Here is a 17,059-nt window from a genome sequence, read left to right on the forward strand (position 1 = left end):
TGTCGGGTGGTAAGCAGGAGGCATTCTACGTCTTCATGATGGAAGAAAAAGGGTGTGTGGGTCTGGCTGACGTTGCTATATTTCCAGACAGAAAATGCCATTTGTTTGGCCTTGGGGCTAAAAGAAACGTATCCAGATGGACATTTTGAGAAGCCAGTTGCCCAAATGCCTTGGAAGGTTACTGTGCCTACAACAGCTGGAGCCCCACTCATAAATGGGCCACAGGGTAACAGGTGCCTTTGTGTGCGGAGTCTTTTCTGCTAAGGAGAGAAGCCCCACTCTCTGCCCCCCAGGAGTGCTGCATATGGATGTCAAGAGATTCATGACCAGTGGGTGACTTGGGACATACCCCAGTAGAGGAACTGAGGGATTGAAGGGACGGCTGCACACAAGAGCCCATAATCCATAAACATGCGGTTCCTACGTGCCACTGAGTTGTTGGCCTTGCATCTCCAACATCTGGCCCGCAGTCACAGCACTAAATAATTAAATAAACAAGTTCAGTAAGCAGTGATTTAAGTGGCATGTGTGAAAATTGCTTCCAGGAGGGAAATAAATCCAACCTCTAGCTCCCAGATTCCTGCATTCAAAAGGAACTTATTTAGCCTGTTGATCATTTGCCATTTATTTGCAGTGGGAGATTTCATTTACTTGGGAGATTTTGTTTTGATAAAAGCTGAAACTGCCCAAACGACTATTATTCGACAAAAGAGTCAGTCTCTCTTTTTCCCTCTCACCCCTTTCTTTCCTTACCCCCCTCACTTCTCTCTCCCCCTTCTCCTCCACTCTCTCCTCTTCCCTCTTCTCCCACCTCTCTCTTCCCACTTGCTTTCCCCTCCCTTTCCCCATCTTTTTTGCCCTTTCTCCTGAACCCCTCCTTTCTTTCACCTGTCTTTCCCCTTTCCTTCCTTTTTCTTTCTTCTTTTCCTCTTCTCTACCTTTTCTACCTTTCCTCCGCCTCCACTGCCCTTCCCTTCTCCCACCAGCCTTTTGTCAGCCTCTTCTCTCTCTATTTCTCTCCCCATTTGTCCTGCTTTTTTTCTCTCCTCCCTCACCCCTTTCCCTCCCTCTTCTAACTTTTCTTCACTTTTTCCTTTGCCCCTCTCTCTCTTTCTTGCCCAAGAGGGGCCCTCAAGGAAACTGAGTGACAGCTTTCCTTAACTCTTAAGTTAAGCTGCAAGATAGCTAATATTAAAATGGGATGGGCAGAAAGTCATTCCCATGTCAGCCAGCAAGAGCCTTTCAAGATGATTTCTAGAGAGAGAGCAGATGGGCTAGAAATAGAATTCTTAACTCTCTTTCTCCTCATTCCTCTCTCTCTCTCTCTCTCTCTCTCTCTCTCTCTCTCTCTCTCTCTCTCTCTCACACACACACACACACACACACACACGCACACACACGCACACACACACATACACACACACAGTCCCTTCCAGTTTTCTTTTCAGGTTTTCCTTTTCCATCTACGTTTATGCATATACTGTGGAAAGCACTGGTCAGTCCCAGTTGTCTCTTGCATTCTACTCATTAGTGCACTTGTATGAGAGTATGTTTATGTGAGAGTACACTTATATATGAGAGCAAATTACTTCTGGAACAGCAGGGCTCTTCCAGAAGGGCAATGCTGAAGATTTAAGAATCCCCCTTCTTATCTAGCGAATGTCTCAACAGTCTATTAAAAATTTGATTGTTAGCAACTCAGGTACTCCTTTTGCAAGAAACAATGCTTTAAATGATAGTTAGATCCCCTGGCTGGGACACAAATATATGTCTGGTTCATAATGCCACTGATTTAGTATCATATCAACAGTGAGTCTGTTCAGGGAACCCTCTGACCCTACCTGTAAGGGAGGCAGTTGTAAGGGAGCCTTCAGTAGTAGCATTATGAAGGTGTGGGGAAGGGCCCGGCATCAAGGAAGTTGGGGAAAGCAGTTAAGGCAGGACAACCACCCACTGTCTTTAGCTCCCAGGATTTGTGGCTGAGTTTAGCCGTGGAGACTGCCTTGCATCTGGTAGACTCTAGCTCTCCTTCCTGCTTAGGTGATTAATTCGGGAGGTTCCTCACACATTGACTACCAAGCACAGAGAGGGATTAACTGCAATTCATTTCAAGTTATGAAACAGTAATTTTTCTCATCCGAGAGAGTAACAGTGGGTTCACCAAGAGACCTCCAGCTCCATTTGCCTTTCTCTCCAGGATCATTCTTTGAAATTCCAACCACATCCAGGGAAGTTTGGCAGCCCCAGGTAAAATCGATGAAAGGACATGTTGTTTGCACCATCAGGCCAGCAGCTAGTCTGTGGGTTTTGACTGAGATTACCAGTTACTGGGCTTTGTACGCTCAAACAGTTCTGGCCCTTATTTTGTCATGTGGCTGGATCCAGAGTGGGCAAACTGTGGCCACCCTAAACCCATCCTGAGGCCCTTCCTTCATTCATTAGCACTTCATTATCTCCCAGGCCTGCACTCCCCACTGAAAAATAGATAACAGCCCCAAGCATTGACAAGTAATATGGATTTTACAGAAGGTATTGGCTGTGGAACCAAAAAGACAGCTGCATCTTAGCCCTTACAAGAAAACTGTAGTCCGAGTTATTATCATACATCTTTATTCTTTCAGACACTTCCTCTGGTCCTTGTCTCCAGGTTTTTTCTTTTCCTTATCCCCAAATAGCTCATCTCTTAGCTCCCCCAGCCTTGTTAGCCTCAGCCTCCTCCTCCTGCTACTTTCTCCCTTTATTTTGTGGAACAATTTTGAGAGCTCAAATCTAGACCTAGATCTACCATTAGCTCACTTGGTGACCTTGTGAGAGCTGTAGCCTTGCTGTTACTTATTCTCTTCACCTATAGCACGAGGCAGTCAGACAAAGTAACCAAGTCCCATGTCATGAATTTTGTGCTCTCTGCTATTTCAACTGCTGCTCATTAAGGAGCCTTTCCAATGTTCTTTTCTCTTGTCAGCTATATTGGCAAGAGATCAGGTCTGCTGAATCAACACGATTATGTGAATGGAGAAGGTGCACTAAGAGGTACTCATTCATTCTTTGCAGGGTGTCTAATGTACCACTGCATTAGAAAAACAGTGATGGCACCGATGACAGTGATGATAATGACAAGAACAGCTTCTTACAGTGCACAGGACTTTTCAATCTACAAGGTTCTCTTGGCAAACACAATATCACTTGAACCTTTCAACCTTTCTGTGAAGTAGATATAGATGGGCCATGAGAGTCCAATTTACAGACGCAGAAACTGAGGTTCAGCAAGAGCAACTTTTGCCCAGTCATATTGCCAGAAAATGAGAGAGAGGGAACAGAGGCACAATTCCTATCTTCTGATTCATAGTCCAGTAGCCTTGAGAAAGAGGCGCGCTGCCCCTGACACTCAGGAGCAGGCCTGGCACTGTTTGCAGGCCTTGCTAGTCTCCTGTTGAATGTAATCAACTACACAGAACAACATCAGACACGGCCACTGTGTGACAGACAGCTCATTTCATGCCTGATCATGGAGAAAAACATTGTCCAAACCACAGAAATGACCAAGCTGGCAAATATGAGTAATAGCTGTTTCTTTATCCATTACAGCTTTAATTTTGCTCTGGGCTACTTCTAGGTAAGTGTAAAGATTCTAAATCATAATCCCCACTTCCTGACAGTATTCAGTCCAACCTTCCTCCCTTAGCACCTCCCCCAAACCACCCAAAATAAGCCAAATCCTATAATAGGCTTGTTATAGTTTGAAAGCTTCCAGAAGGTGATATATCAGAAATGGGGTGGCTTTTAAAAAGAGGAATTTACTAAGTTACAAGTTTACAGTTCTAAGGCTGTGAAAATGTCCAAATTAAGGTATCCAGGGAAAGATACCTTGGTTCAAGAAGGCTAATGATGTTCAAGATTCTCTCTCTCTCAGCTGGAAAGGCACATGGTGATATCTGCTAGCTTTCTCTCCAGGCTTCTTTAGTGGCTTCCCTGAGGCTCTATCGGTTCTGGTGGCTCTAAAGCTTTTTCCAAAATGGTTCCCTCTTAAAAGTCCCCAGTAAGCAACCCACCTTGAATGGGTGGAGACACATCTCCATGAAAATCATCTAATCAAAAGTTACCACCCGCAATCGGGTGGGTCACATCTCCATGGAAACAGTCAAAAAGGTCCCACCCAGCAATACTGAATAAGGATTAAAGGACATGGCTTTTCTGGGGTATATGACAGATTCAAACTGACACAAATCCCTTTACTAATACCCTCTTACTGAGTTGTCCCATAGTTCCATGGAATGCATTCTCTCTCTCTCTCTGTGCCAGTAATGACCTAACTTGTTCAGGTACAAGACTAGCAGGCTTTGACTGGAAAGCATTGAGAGGGCCTTTTCATTACAACTTAGTATTATTAAGTGACACTCTTTTGAAAGCTACTTAGAAGGAAACACAAATCCTACATTGAAATCTCCTAGAGAGGCTGGAAAAACACAAGATTTCTGGAATCTATCTTCTGAAGTTTTTTGTAAGAATTTCTAGACCAGAAGATGAATTCCTTTTTATCTCAGCTAGGTTCCACAAGGATGATTACATCCTACATTATTCTGCTTTCTTTCTGTAGACCAGCTTTGGGGAATGACCCAAGCTTCTAGTAAATCTCACTCAGATAGAGGGAAATGCCCCTTCTTTATAGAAATTCAGACACACTAATCTGCTTTACTTTTTCTGTTGTACCTGAAACTCGCTGTGTTTTTCAAATGTATTTATTGATAAATTTATTAATTTGTATTGGTCTTCTTTCTTCACTAGAATATAAGTGCTATGAAATAAAGGATCCTGTCTTCTTTATATACTGTAATAGCCCCACCTTCAAGAATGGCATCTGTTTTCACAGGATAAACTCTCAAAACATTTTTTTCTATTATTAAATGAGCCTCTAACATGAAAGATTTGACAACTTCCAAGGTAACGAATTATGTTTTAGCCTTTTCTGCCAGGAAGTGATCTACATACTGAGGAAATGGACTTGTCTGGTGTCAAAGGCAGCCAGCAGGTCAAGCATGCAGAGTAAGGGAGATTTCAGCAGAACTGGACAAGGATGCACAGAATACAGATTTGCTCAAGAGGTGATGATCTTCCCCTGTATCGAAATGATCAGACAGATATCTACAGCTATTTGACAAAAACTTGCTGGTTAGCTGAGGGAAATATTCTGATGTTCCTGCTCAAGTTTGGAGGAAAGATACGATGGTCTTTAAAATCATAGCCTGAGAGCATGTGATTAAAAGTAAGGATGAGTCATGCCTGAAACCACAAGACTGATTTTCATTGTTGACTTCTAAAAACCAATGCACTTACATTAAAGTTCAATACAATCTTGTCAAATATTTATGTTCTATGAAAAGCTTTTTATCATCAAATGCAATGAGACTAATGGAATCTCTCTCTTCATTTTAGGCCCCAAAGCTGTCGAAGCTTATGGCAAAAAGTTTGAGGTAAAAACGGTTTCTGGAAAATTGCTCTTCTCTGCAGATGACGATGAAGTGGTCGTAGGGGCTGAGAGGTTACGAGTTTTAGGTAAGGAAACTTTAATCCTTTAATTGGTTTGATGTGTTGGGTATATTTTAGATGAAAAATAAAACAATATCTAGAAGAGGATGTCATTTAGGCCAGTTGCCTATATTCTTTCAAAGCAGGCAATGGAATCCCCATGGAGTCTGATTCCCCTGGCAGAAGTTTCTCAAATTGTGAAGTTTTTGTGGCATGTTTCCCAATACTGAGTAGCTATTGCTACTATTACTACTCTTTATACAAATACTATTTGTTTTTTCTCTTGTTCCCTTAGATTCATTAGAGCAAAATATTTGAAACTCCAGCTTTGAAATTAGCTCATTGTAATTTTAACCCCATCTCTGTGCTTTACAAGCTATGTGACCTTAAGCAAGTTATGTAACCTCTCTGTGCCTACATTTGCTTGTCTGTAAAATTGTTGCAATAGAAATGTCTACCTTCAGAGACTATTGGAAGGATTGAATGAAATAACCTATGTGGAGTAGTTAGGTGGCTGAAAAACAGTAAATATTCAGTAAGTGCCAGTGTTATCTTAAATTATTATTGTTATTAAGTTGTTTTTATTTTAAATTATTCTTTGTACTATTATTTGCACTCTAATCTTTCTCCTCCATTGCTGCTAGCCTGACCACTTCTACCTCCAGTCAGCCTGTTTCGTTCTATCTCTCATATATATAAATTTTGAGTTTGAGTTTCATTTATATATATCTTGAGCTTCATTTATTTTTATATATACGTACATGCATATTCACATACATACAGATATATGACTATGCATGTATGTGTGTATATGAATGTATATGTGTGTGTGCACATGCTTAAATAGATATAGTCCCCACCACATCTAATTTCCTTGCTGGATCACTCCTAGATCTTCATCCCCAGTCCTGGCATCTTCCCTGAGTTCTAGACTTACCTTTTCATCTACATATTGCATCAGCTTCTCAAACTCAGTGCATTTTGATACTTAGCATAATCGGCTCATACATGCACGCACACACATACACATCACCATCATTGTCACCCTCCATTCCCTAACCTTTATTTGCCCCTGACATCCCTCTGACTAGATCTATTATGCAACCCTCTTCCCAGTTTCGAAACAGTAACGTCAGCCTGATGATAAGGCCCAGCAGAGTCAGGAGATGGAAATGACTGCTGCAGGATACAGAGACAGCGAGGCAGGGGCCAGTGCAAAGCCTGGTCAGTTCTTACTTGTGGGATCTGGAAAAACTCCCTCTGTAGGAGTTTTGCTTTCTTCTACCTGTAAAATAAGAGTCGTCTAGAGGAGAAATGTACAAGCTTTTTTTTTTTAGCAACCAAAATTTTTAAAATATAAATTTCGTCCAGAACCAAAATAGATAAAAATCGAGTAAAAAGCATGACCACTGTGGGTCATGAGTGGGAGGGGAGTGTATGTGTGGGGGGAGTCATAATTTTCATTCTTTCCCCCGCCATGTCCTTTATGGACCCTTTAGAACTTATTTTCAAAACTACCTGGAAGGATAGTTTTAAACAATTAAAGGCTATTAAGTATTTTTTACCAATCCAGGTACTATGTTTAATATGTGCTATTACTTTTTTTTTTTTGGCTTTGTATGCTGTATGGTGAAGGTCACATTTCATTCTTTTTCCATATGCTTATCCCCTTTTTGCAGCACCGTTTGTTAATTTTTTTTTGCTTGGTTTGGTTTTTTGTTTATTTTGCTTGTCTGTTTGTTTTGGGAAGTGCATGGGCCGAGAATTGAACCCAGGTCTCCCACATGGCAAGCAGGAATTACACCACTGAACTAGCGTCGTACCCCCTTCATTTTATACCTCCCAAGATATTTGTTACTACTTGTGAAAAGTAGTAAATATACCTTTTTATCACCAATGCTTTATAGATGATGGAACTGAGCCATAGGGAGGGGGGAGTCAGAACTGAATGAGACCCAGGACTTCCCATCAGCAGAGCACTACACTTTAAAACAACTACACTTTGCTGTCCCCTCCGATTAGTCCCATTTTAAAATGAGGGAGTTGAGGCTGGAAAAGGTAAATTATCTTGTGCAAGATCAAGCACCCAGCAATTGGTCAGATGACTTTTAAATCCTTGCCTGCAGATTCCAGCATCAGGGTACTTAACCACAACATAAATGTTCGTTCTAAGACCTCTACCAAATCCCACCATTTGTGCTTTTCTCTATTATTTGTCGAAATGGCACTCGTGTCTTAGTTCAACCCAGACTGGAGAGTAAACAAGAGCTTCAGGCCAGCCTGTTATTCAAGAGTACTTTGCTATACCAGCTCTAAAATAATTCCCCAGTGGAAGAAGTGATCCTGCCTCAAGATTGTTTTTCTCCAAGTGGGATTGGCACTTTCTTGTAATTTCTCAGCGTTTCATGAGTTACCTCATCGCTTTAATGTCTGACTTTGCAAAACTACAGGATAATTTTAGATGCCCAAACATTTTTGGTTTAATTTAAACATACAGAATTCTATAATACCTTCTGGTATATCTTAAGAGTTCCCTTGCTTCCGTGTAAACTACTGGCTTGAAGATGATAGTAGGTTCCTGCCACTTCCACGCAGGTGGATATTTTTGTTGAAGGTAGTGGTCCTGGTATTTTATTTAGGGAACAATGTATGGTAACATCTATCTCTCTCAATGATTGGAAGCATTTTCTTTTTTAAGTAAAAATGGGAAAAAAAGCGTCATATGAACATCACTGTTACTGCCCATGCTAAAAAGATTTGGAAAGGACCATCCCACGAATCTCACATCAATCTACTCATGAAATGAATTTAGCATATGGTAGAAATGATCTTCTGTCAGCTGAGACTCAACCACGTGCTGTAGAATGAGAAGTTTAGGCAGTTTCATTTTCAACTTAGTGAGAAGTTTATCTTTTTGAGTTTAGTATCTCAGGAAGTTTGAATCTAGGTGCATATTTTATGGTGGAGTCTAACATTCTTGGGTTTGAAACCTTACTCAAACACTTAGGATCTCTGTGACCCTAGCCATGTCTGATTTCTTCTGTAAGCTTTAGTATCCACATAACCACAACAAAGAGAGAGGAACAAAAGAAACAATGAAAGGAAGAATGAATGAATAAATACAATAAGAAACAGACACAAGCTGGTTTTTTAGTTGTCAATTGAGTAGAAATAAATAGGAATAAATAGTAAGAACCAAAAAGGATAATGCCTCTTGGATGTGATAACATAACTCATGGATTCAGAACAATTTCATAATTTTTCAAATTCTTCTCTGCATAATTACACCCACCATACAGTTTTCAGGACAATGATTACCTTAAGTACACTTAAAGGATAGTATGACAAAGGAACAAGAATGATTCATAAAGAATGATTTGATTATCTGGAAACTTACATCATGGGAAAGATATGGGGGAGTAAACATAGGCAGACAGTTGTCACTGGTCTTCCATTTATGCAAGTCTTTCTTGGGGAAAAAGAAAGTAGGCAAAAAGCAGTGTAGTTGAGTTGCTATGTGCACATATTTTATAGTTAACACCAGCCTATAAGCCTTTGGATATATCTCTTCACCTTTTTAGGCATCCTTTCACTCTGAGTTGTGAGTGTGATGAGCTTGGCTCTCAGAGCTGTTGGAAGAACCACGTGGCATGGTGTGTGGAAAGTGGATAGCACAGGCGTGGTGCACAGGAAGGACTCGTTCCATGCACATCACTGTCTGGTCAGTGATGGTTTCTGTGGCTCCACTTGGGCTTTGGGGATCCATCAAGTCCAGAATTGTATCCAGCACATGTGTTCACAAAGGGAGAGAAGTTGGCCCAGGACTTGTAAGGGATTCATAAATCAGATGAGATTAAACTAGTGGCTAAATTGGACATGCCCAAGGCCAGAAAACATCTTTACAGCCTAGAAAACTCTGCATGGCCCATTTCACATGTGTGCAGGTGAGGCTGGTCTTACTAATGTGTTTGTTCTCCAGTTGTACTCAGGTAAAAGAGTAATTGAAGGCCTGGGTTGAATTTCCAAAATTGTAGAGCCTCTCCCCAGTCTTATTAAAACAATGGATTTCAAAGTATGATCCTTGAATCAGGAGTATGAATTAGGGTCTACTTGTTAAAAAGGAAAATTCTTAAGCCCCATCCCAGACCTATTGCGTCAGAAATTCTGGGAGTGAGACCCAGCAAGGTGCGTTTTAACAAGCCATCCAGATGATTCTGATGTACACTAAAGCTTGAAAATCACCAAGCCAAAATAATCAGAGCTACATCATTTTACCACACCCTGGTTGGTGGCTGTCAGGGGAATTCATGTCCAGTTTTACTACTTTGCTCCAAAAAAGCTATCACACACACACACACACACACACACACACACACACACGCACGCACGCACTGAGTGCTTACTCTGTGTAAAGCATCACACTAAGCACTTATCATATTTACATGCATTTGATTCTTACAACAGCCTTTTGAAGAGGGTACAGGCTTTCACCTTCATTTACAGATGAGCCAAGTGAGGCACAGAGTAAAATGACTTGCCCAGGACTCCGTAGAGAGCCAGTGGCATGGCCAGGATCTGAATCCAGACAGGTCGTGCCTCCGCCGCATGCCCTCTTCTCTATCACCGTGATCCTCAGCCTCCTGGAACACCATAGCATGTTGGCATCACGATGAGAGTGAAAAAGAACAGTGCAACATTTCCCAGATATTCCCCCATCTACTATTCCTGCAGTTCTCCCACGTCTCTGACTGTCCCTCTGCTTCCCTCACTAACTCTTTTTTCAGCTAGTAGATCGTGTAGCCTCTCCCTTAGTCATGTGTGGACCACCCCAGGGTCATTCTTTTTTTTTTTTTTTCGCATTTCTATAGGAAATCCCACACCTACCCACAGTTTCAACATTTGCTTCTTTTCAGATGCTCCCCCAAATCTGTATTAGCCCTGAATTGTCTTCATTTTAATTGCGAATTCCCAACAGCCTACACTTTTCTGCATAGAGGTCCTCCCATCCCTTCCATTTCATTACTGCAACTGAACTCATGTCTCCTCCCTCAAACTCCCTGCCCCTCCCCACTTCCTCAGTTCTCCTTATGGAGTTTCCATTCCCCTAGTCTTAGACCTGGGGTACAGTCTTCAAGGCCTGGCTTTCAGTCTGTGGCCAGGCCCTGTCATTCTTATGTACATGACTATCTTTGACATATTCGGGATTTCCATGTGACAAAGGTATCTATTTAGGCCTGATACATAAGAATTAAGTTTTGTAGACAGGCCCATCCATTTAATTACCAAAAAAGTCCAAAATTAGTTTGCAAGGTAAGGCATGGAACACTTTAGCCTTAATTACAGGACCAAGTTATTAAATATCAGATAGAAATGGCCTTTAAAAGGCAGCTTGAAAATAAGCAGTGTAAAAGCCAGGGCATCTAAGTTAAAGCGTCTTCATGGAGACACCAGGGAAAACATAACTTTGATTTTCATTAATGACCTATTTCATTTAACAAAGAATTGGACATTATAGCATTTATAAACAAAGCATAATTATAAAGTGTGATTCTATTTGTTAATTAGGTCTATTTATACACTAGATTAGTTTTTTAAATATGTCCTCTAGATCCACTTGATGCTAATTATCTGAGTTACATTATTAACAATTGAAAAGCATTTTAATTAAATCTAAAGCCATTTAAATTAGCATAAGATTTATAGAAATTTAAATATGGCCTGATGCTGAACTTAGTTTTTTTTTTTTTCAGAACTACATCAGATGATATATTATTCAGTCTTTTGAATTAGTTTTCGATGCAAAACTCTACTGCAACCTGGCAATTGAAAATTAGGATGCAAGGATTGGGTTATTCTTAGTAGTGCTCATTCATTGACTATGTAGATGTGTACATACATGTACACACACTTAAATAATCTCCAAATCACAGCTACTGGCACCATGAAGATACAGAGTTGGGCACTGTTCCCATTCTCTTAGGGAGCTCTCATCTCCTAAGAGAAATGAGACACTCATGCAGAGGGCTGCGAGTGTATGAAGGAAATAGGCTGCCTAAGAAAAATAAAATCAAAGTGTTTGTAGAATCCAGCTGTGGTGGGGTGGGAGAGTGTAAAGAGCATCTTAAATGAGGGGGGTGGTTGAGTATGGATCAGAGGAAAAAGATGTAGGGAGGCAGAGAGTGCTTTCCTTGTGAAAGGAATAGCACTTGGGTATCAGTCAGGACCTTCTTGCTTGTAAGTGATATAAACCCTACTTAAGGTGGTGGTGTGTAAATGCATAGCCTCATGTAATCAAAAAGTCCAGGTATAGCTGGCTTAAGACTAATTTCAGGGGCTCAAAGAATGCAACCAAAATTTAGTCTCTTTCCTGTTTACTGTCGCTCAGCTCTGTTTCCTAATATTGTATCCTTTCTTCAATTCTACTGGCTGCAGAATTAAATACTGAAGAATGCTTCACCTCCTAATGTAGAGGTAATAACAAAGTCCTGGGTTTTACCCTGACTGTTCTGACTTGTGCCATATGCCCATTCCTGGACCAATCCCTGTGACTGGGTGATGGAATATGCCAGTTAAAAGGACTGGGTCATCCATATATTGCCTGAGAGTGAGATAGATGGGGCAGTCCTCCCAAGGAAAATTGGGGTATTGTTACCAAGGGAGGAAATGGATGCTGGGAAAGGAAAGATAACAGAATTCACCCAGACAATCAAAGGTTGTAGAAAATCATGATGACTTGGGCAATAGATGAAGCAGTTGGATGCAGAAATTGTGACGGGTATAACTTTGGAAGTTCTCTGTCCTGACACACTAGCCTCCTCACTGAACACCCCAGGCAAGTTTCCACCTCTGTGCACTTGAACTTACTGTACCCCCCTGCCTAGAATCCTCTTTTCAGGATATGCTCATAGGTCTCTTGCTTTTGAACTGCATGCATCAAAGAGTTATTTCCTGATCACCTTATGAAAACAGTATCACTATCACTGTATAGCAAGAATTGCAAACTACAGACCACAGGCAAAGCAAGGCTCTGCACCTGATTTTTATTAATGATGTTTTATTGGGACATAGCCATGCTTATTCGGTTAAGTATTGTTAATAGTTGCATTTGCAACACAAGGGTACACATTAGTAATTATAACAGGGATCAAATAGTCCACAAAGCCTGAAGAATTAACTTTCTGGCCCCATACAGAAGTTTGCTGAGCCCTAGACTATACCTTCACTCTGCTGTATTCTTCTTCATAGCAGTTATCACAACATGACATAGTATGTATTTATTTTCTTCCGGTTCCTCTTCATGAGAATATAAACTTTGCGATAGCAGAAGCTTGTTCTAGAGAGTCTAGAACAATGCCTGCACATAAAAAGTGCTCAGTAGCATTTGCTGCATGAGTGAATTGAAGGATTTTGTACACTAGAATGACTTATAACCAATTTGATATCAGTGTGCATAGTGGAAATGATGGAGAACTTGCCCCTAAGTTGGGAGAATACTATAATACCTTGGTTGAGGATTTGTATGGACCTAAAATAGGATGGATCACCTTGATGTATTATGAATGAAACTTGGCAACTCACTGGGTGGGGAAGATCAAGGCAAAGGGAAGTCAGAGAAGATTCTTGTGTTTGAGCCTTGGCAGACAGCAGTGACATCATTAGCAGAAATTTATAGGAGCGACAGCTTGGATATCAAAAGGTGAAAAGTGCAGTTTTGGGTGCTTTGAGGCTTGGAGCTTGGGGGCCTCTGAAAGGGGGAAGCTCACTGTCCAGTGGGAAATCCCAGGATAGAGCCCTCAAAAGGCAAGGCTGAGTAGAGGGTTCCAAGAATCATCTACAAAGATGGAATAGAAGGACTCCAGAAAAGATGGCCTGAGGGGGAATGGAGGAGTTCATTAATAGAGCTTCACAAACAGCCCTCAGCCATCCAGCCCATTTCTTTCCCTGATTGCCATGATTGCCCTCCCTGAGGCAGCCTCAGAAGTTTAGGGCCCTGTCCCTTATGTTTTTCCTAATCCTCTCTACCTTTCACCATGACCATGTGAAGAAACTCAGAGGCCTTAGGATGTAACAAAAATGGGTCCGGCCTTACCAGCTGTTCTAGTTTGCTAGCTGCTGGAATGCAATATACCAGAAATGGAATGGGTTTTTAAAAAGAGGAATTTAATAAGTTGCTAATTCACAGTTCTAAGGCCAAGAAAATGTCCCAATTAAAGCGAGACTATAAAAATGTCCAAATTAAGGCACCAATGAGAGGTTACCTTCACTCAGAAAAGGCTGATGAAGTTCAGGGTTTCTTTCTCAATTGGAAAGACTCACTGGCAATGTCTGCTAGCTTTCTCTCCAGGCTTCTTGTTTCATGAAAAACTCCCCTGGGGACTTATTCTTTCTTCATCTCCAAAGGTCTCTCTGGTGGCATGGGCTCTCATGGTTCTCATCATTCTGTCTTGGTTCTGCTCTCTCAGAATCTCATTGTTCTCTCCAAAATGCTTCCTCTTATAAAGGATTCCAGTAAACTAATCAAGACCCACCTGGAGTGGGTGGAGTCACAACTCCATGGAAGCCATCTAATCAAAAGTTACCACCCACAGTTGGTTGGGTCACATCTCCCTGGGAACAATCAAAAAGCTCCCAGCCAGTAATATTGAATGAGAATCAATGGACATGGCTTTCCTGGGTCCACCACAGATTCAAACTGGCACACAGGCTGTATGGCCTTGGCCATCAGTTACTCAGATCACTTAGCCAGTGACTCTAGGTTCTAAACAAACAGCAGCCTTCTCTTTCCTTTGTCTTTGCTCCTTCTTTTTCTCGTCTTTCTCTTCCTTTCTCAAGTATCTCATCCCTGAACAGAAGAAATCAGGAGAGAAGGTGAAGGATTATAGTAAAGAATGGTACACAGTTCCCCTTCATGGTAGTAAAAGCCAGATAATTCAGACATTGGTCCTTGGGAAATTGCAGTCTCCCAATCTAATAGGAACATTTGGGTGTCAATTCAGAGGAACTCAGAATTTGCCAGGGCTTTCCTTCCCCTCTCTTTTTTCATTAGCAGAGATAATCTGCTGGGGATTCAGTTGTTTAAAAAGAATTGTTGCTTTTATACTTCTTCTCTGGCACCTCATTCCAAGTTGGTTTATTATTTACAGGAATACAGGAATAATGTATTAGATCATAAAGATATGTTTCCTATAAATAATGCAGTGAGAAAGCCAAATATAAGAGTCTCAGATGAACAACCTCAACCTAATAAACCAGAAGTCCTTAATGAGAAAAAGTACAATTCTACAATCGAGAAATAATCATGGGGTTTCATTGGAAATAGTACTGAGAATATGGCTCTCATAATTCTCCAAAATATAAAAATAAAAAAAGCCAGTCCAGAAGGCCAAGTGCTGTAGCTGCCTGGTTTCATGCACTCACCCACCCATGCAGTCCAGCAATAAAAGCTGCAATGAAGGTTTCTTTTTTTTAAAACATTTTTTATTAATTTTTAAATTTTTTTTAAAAATGTGACCAAAGAAACACATTCTTAACATATGATCATTCCGTTCTACATATATAATCAGTAATTCACAATATCATCTCATAGTTGCATATTCATCATCATGATCATTTCTTAGAACATTTGTATCAATTCAGAAAAAGAAACAAAAGACAATAGAAAAAAATTTGTATGTACCATACCTCCCACCCCTCCCTTTCATTGATCACTTGCATTTCAGTCTAGGTTTATTTTAACATTTGTTCCCCCTATTATTTATTTTTATGCCAGATGTTTTACTCTTCTGTTGATAAGGTAGATAAAAGGAGCATGAGACACAAGGTTTTCACAATCACACAGTCACATTGTGAAAGCTATATCATTATACAATCATCTTCAAGGAACATGGCTACTGGAACACAGCTCTACATTTTCAGGCAGTTCCTTCCAGCCTCTCCATTACATCTTGACTAACAAAGTGATATCTATTTAATGTGTAAGAATAACCTCCAGGATAACCTCTCGACTCTGTTTGGAATCTCTCAGCCATTGACACTTTATTTTGTCTCATTTCGCTCTTCCCCATTTTGGTCGAGAAGGTTTTCTCAATCCCTTGATGCTGAGTACGATGAAGGTTTCTGTTTCAGAAGATAAAAAAGTTGAAGGAAGCGATATGGTGATAGTAGCACAATATTGTGACTATAAATAGTTCTACTAAATCGTACATGCGAAAATGGTAAAAGGGAAATTTTGAGTTGTAATTTACTGCAATAAGGAATAAAAAGAAAAATCATATGCCACTTATAGCCTTGCCCATCAAAATCTTCCAACGGAATCCTCCCTGTTGGCCTTCTCATTCCCACTGGCTGGAATGGAAATGACCAGACCCCCAGGACAATCCTGGGAGTCATATGCTGAAGATGGCAGAGCCAAATATGCAGAGACTCTAAGTCTTTGCACCATTATTTGGAGGAGAGCTGCCTGGCCAGTATCTATGTTAACAATTTGGATTGTTAGATGAACAAGAAATAAACTTGCATTGTGTTTAGCTAAAAAAAAAATGCTGCCAGAGTTCAGCTTTTCCCCTCAACCTTGAGGGGTTAATTATTGAAGCAGGAGGGAAAGGCATTTTCTGGGCCCCCCACACTTTTCCCTTTGGCAAGGAGGAAGATGTGATTTAATCTGAGCGTGATGGATTCATTGTTCTGTACAAACGCAGCTGTCCCATCAGTGCTGCTTTAACAGAGCTCCCAGCCACTCACCCATTGTCTCCCTCAGGGGTGCAGGGATTAGGGGAGGAGAAAAGGCAATTGGGACATTTGTGAGCTTTTTAGTTTGATGAAAGAGTGGATGAGGTTCATTATTTGGCTGCTTTGCAGGGAACCAATTCCAGCACTTGCCAAAGAAGGGAGATGTGTCTTTTTTGTTGTTTTGTTTGTGGAACCGACGCAGCTTTGATTTCTCTATCAAGCCACAGCTAATATGCTTTCAGGCATCTGTTGGTTTGTTTTTATCCTCAAAGTTTTCTTCTTGCCACTTAATACCGAGAATAGAGTGTTTTCAAATGAGGTGATAAACTTCAGCCAGGCTATCTTCAATGTCAGGAAGATTTCCATACATTCTAGCTGCATTGTCTCCTTTGTCATTAATTATATTGGATGTCACAGAATATTCTTATGCAACCCAAAGTCACTTGAGTGGGAGGGTTTTTCTTTTTTTCGTTCTTTCTTTCCAGCAGAAGCCAAGGGGGATGTTGGTATTCCACAGGGACACTAGGAATTAATGAGATGACAATGTGAATCAGACACTTTCAGGGCTCAGAAGAGGGAAGAAAATTAACTTCATTCTCCTTTATTGGAGACACTTAAATTTCATTCTGCTTATTTGACTGGGAGAAAAAGTACTGAAAATACTCCCTTTGAATCTTAACACCTCCCCTCTTATCTAGATCCACACTTTTGCCATATATTGCTCTTCTAATCTTAACCCCTTGTGCACCCTGGCTTCTCTAGGAATTGTGGTAAGGTGGTGATTGTGAACCCCAACAACGAAGGAAAT

At 40.8% G+C, this 17,059-nt stretch overlaps 1 protein-coding gene across 5 annotated transcripts in view; it reads left to right on the plus strand.

The window, feature by feature from the left end:
• Window positions 1-17,059, plus strand: part of SGCD (sarcoglycan delta) — a 393,007-nt gene that overhangs the window by 235,881 nt on the left and 140,067 nt on the right. For all 5 annotated transcript variants that reach the window (XM_077137514.1, XM_077137515.1, XM_077137513.1 and 2 more), the window contains one exon: window positions 5,431-5,550. In XM_077137514.1, coding sequence (XP_076993629.1) covers window positions 5,431-5,550 — 120 coding nt within the window. The remainder of the gene's footprint in view (window positions 1-5,430; window positions 5,551-17,059) is intronic.

This window comes from Tamandua tetradactyla, chromosome 20 (genome assembly GCF_023851605.1).
Source record: "Tamandua tetradactyla isolate mTamTet1 chromosome 20, mTamTet1.pri, whole genome shotgun sequence".
NCBI lineage: Eukaryota > Metazoa > Chordata > Mammalia > Pilosa > Myrmecophagidae > Tamandua > Tamandua tetradactyla.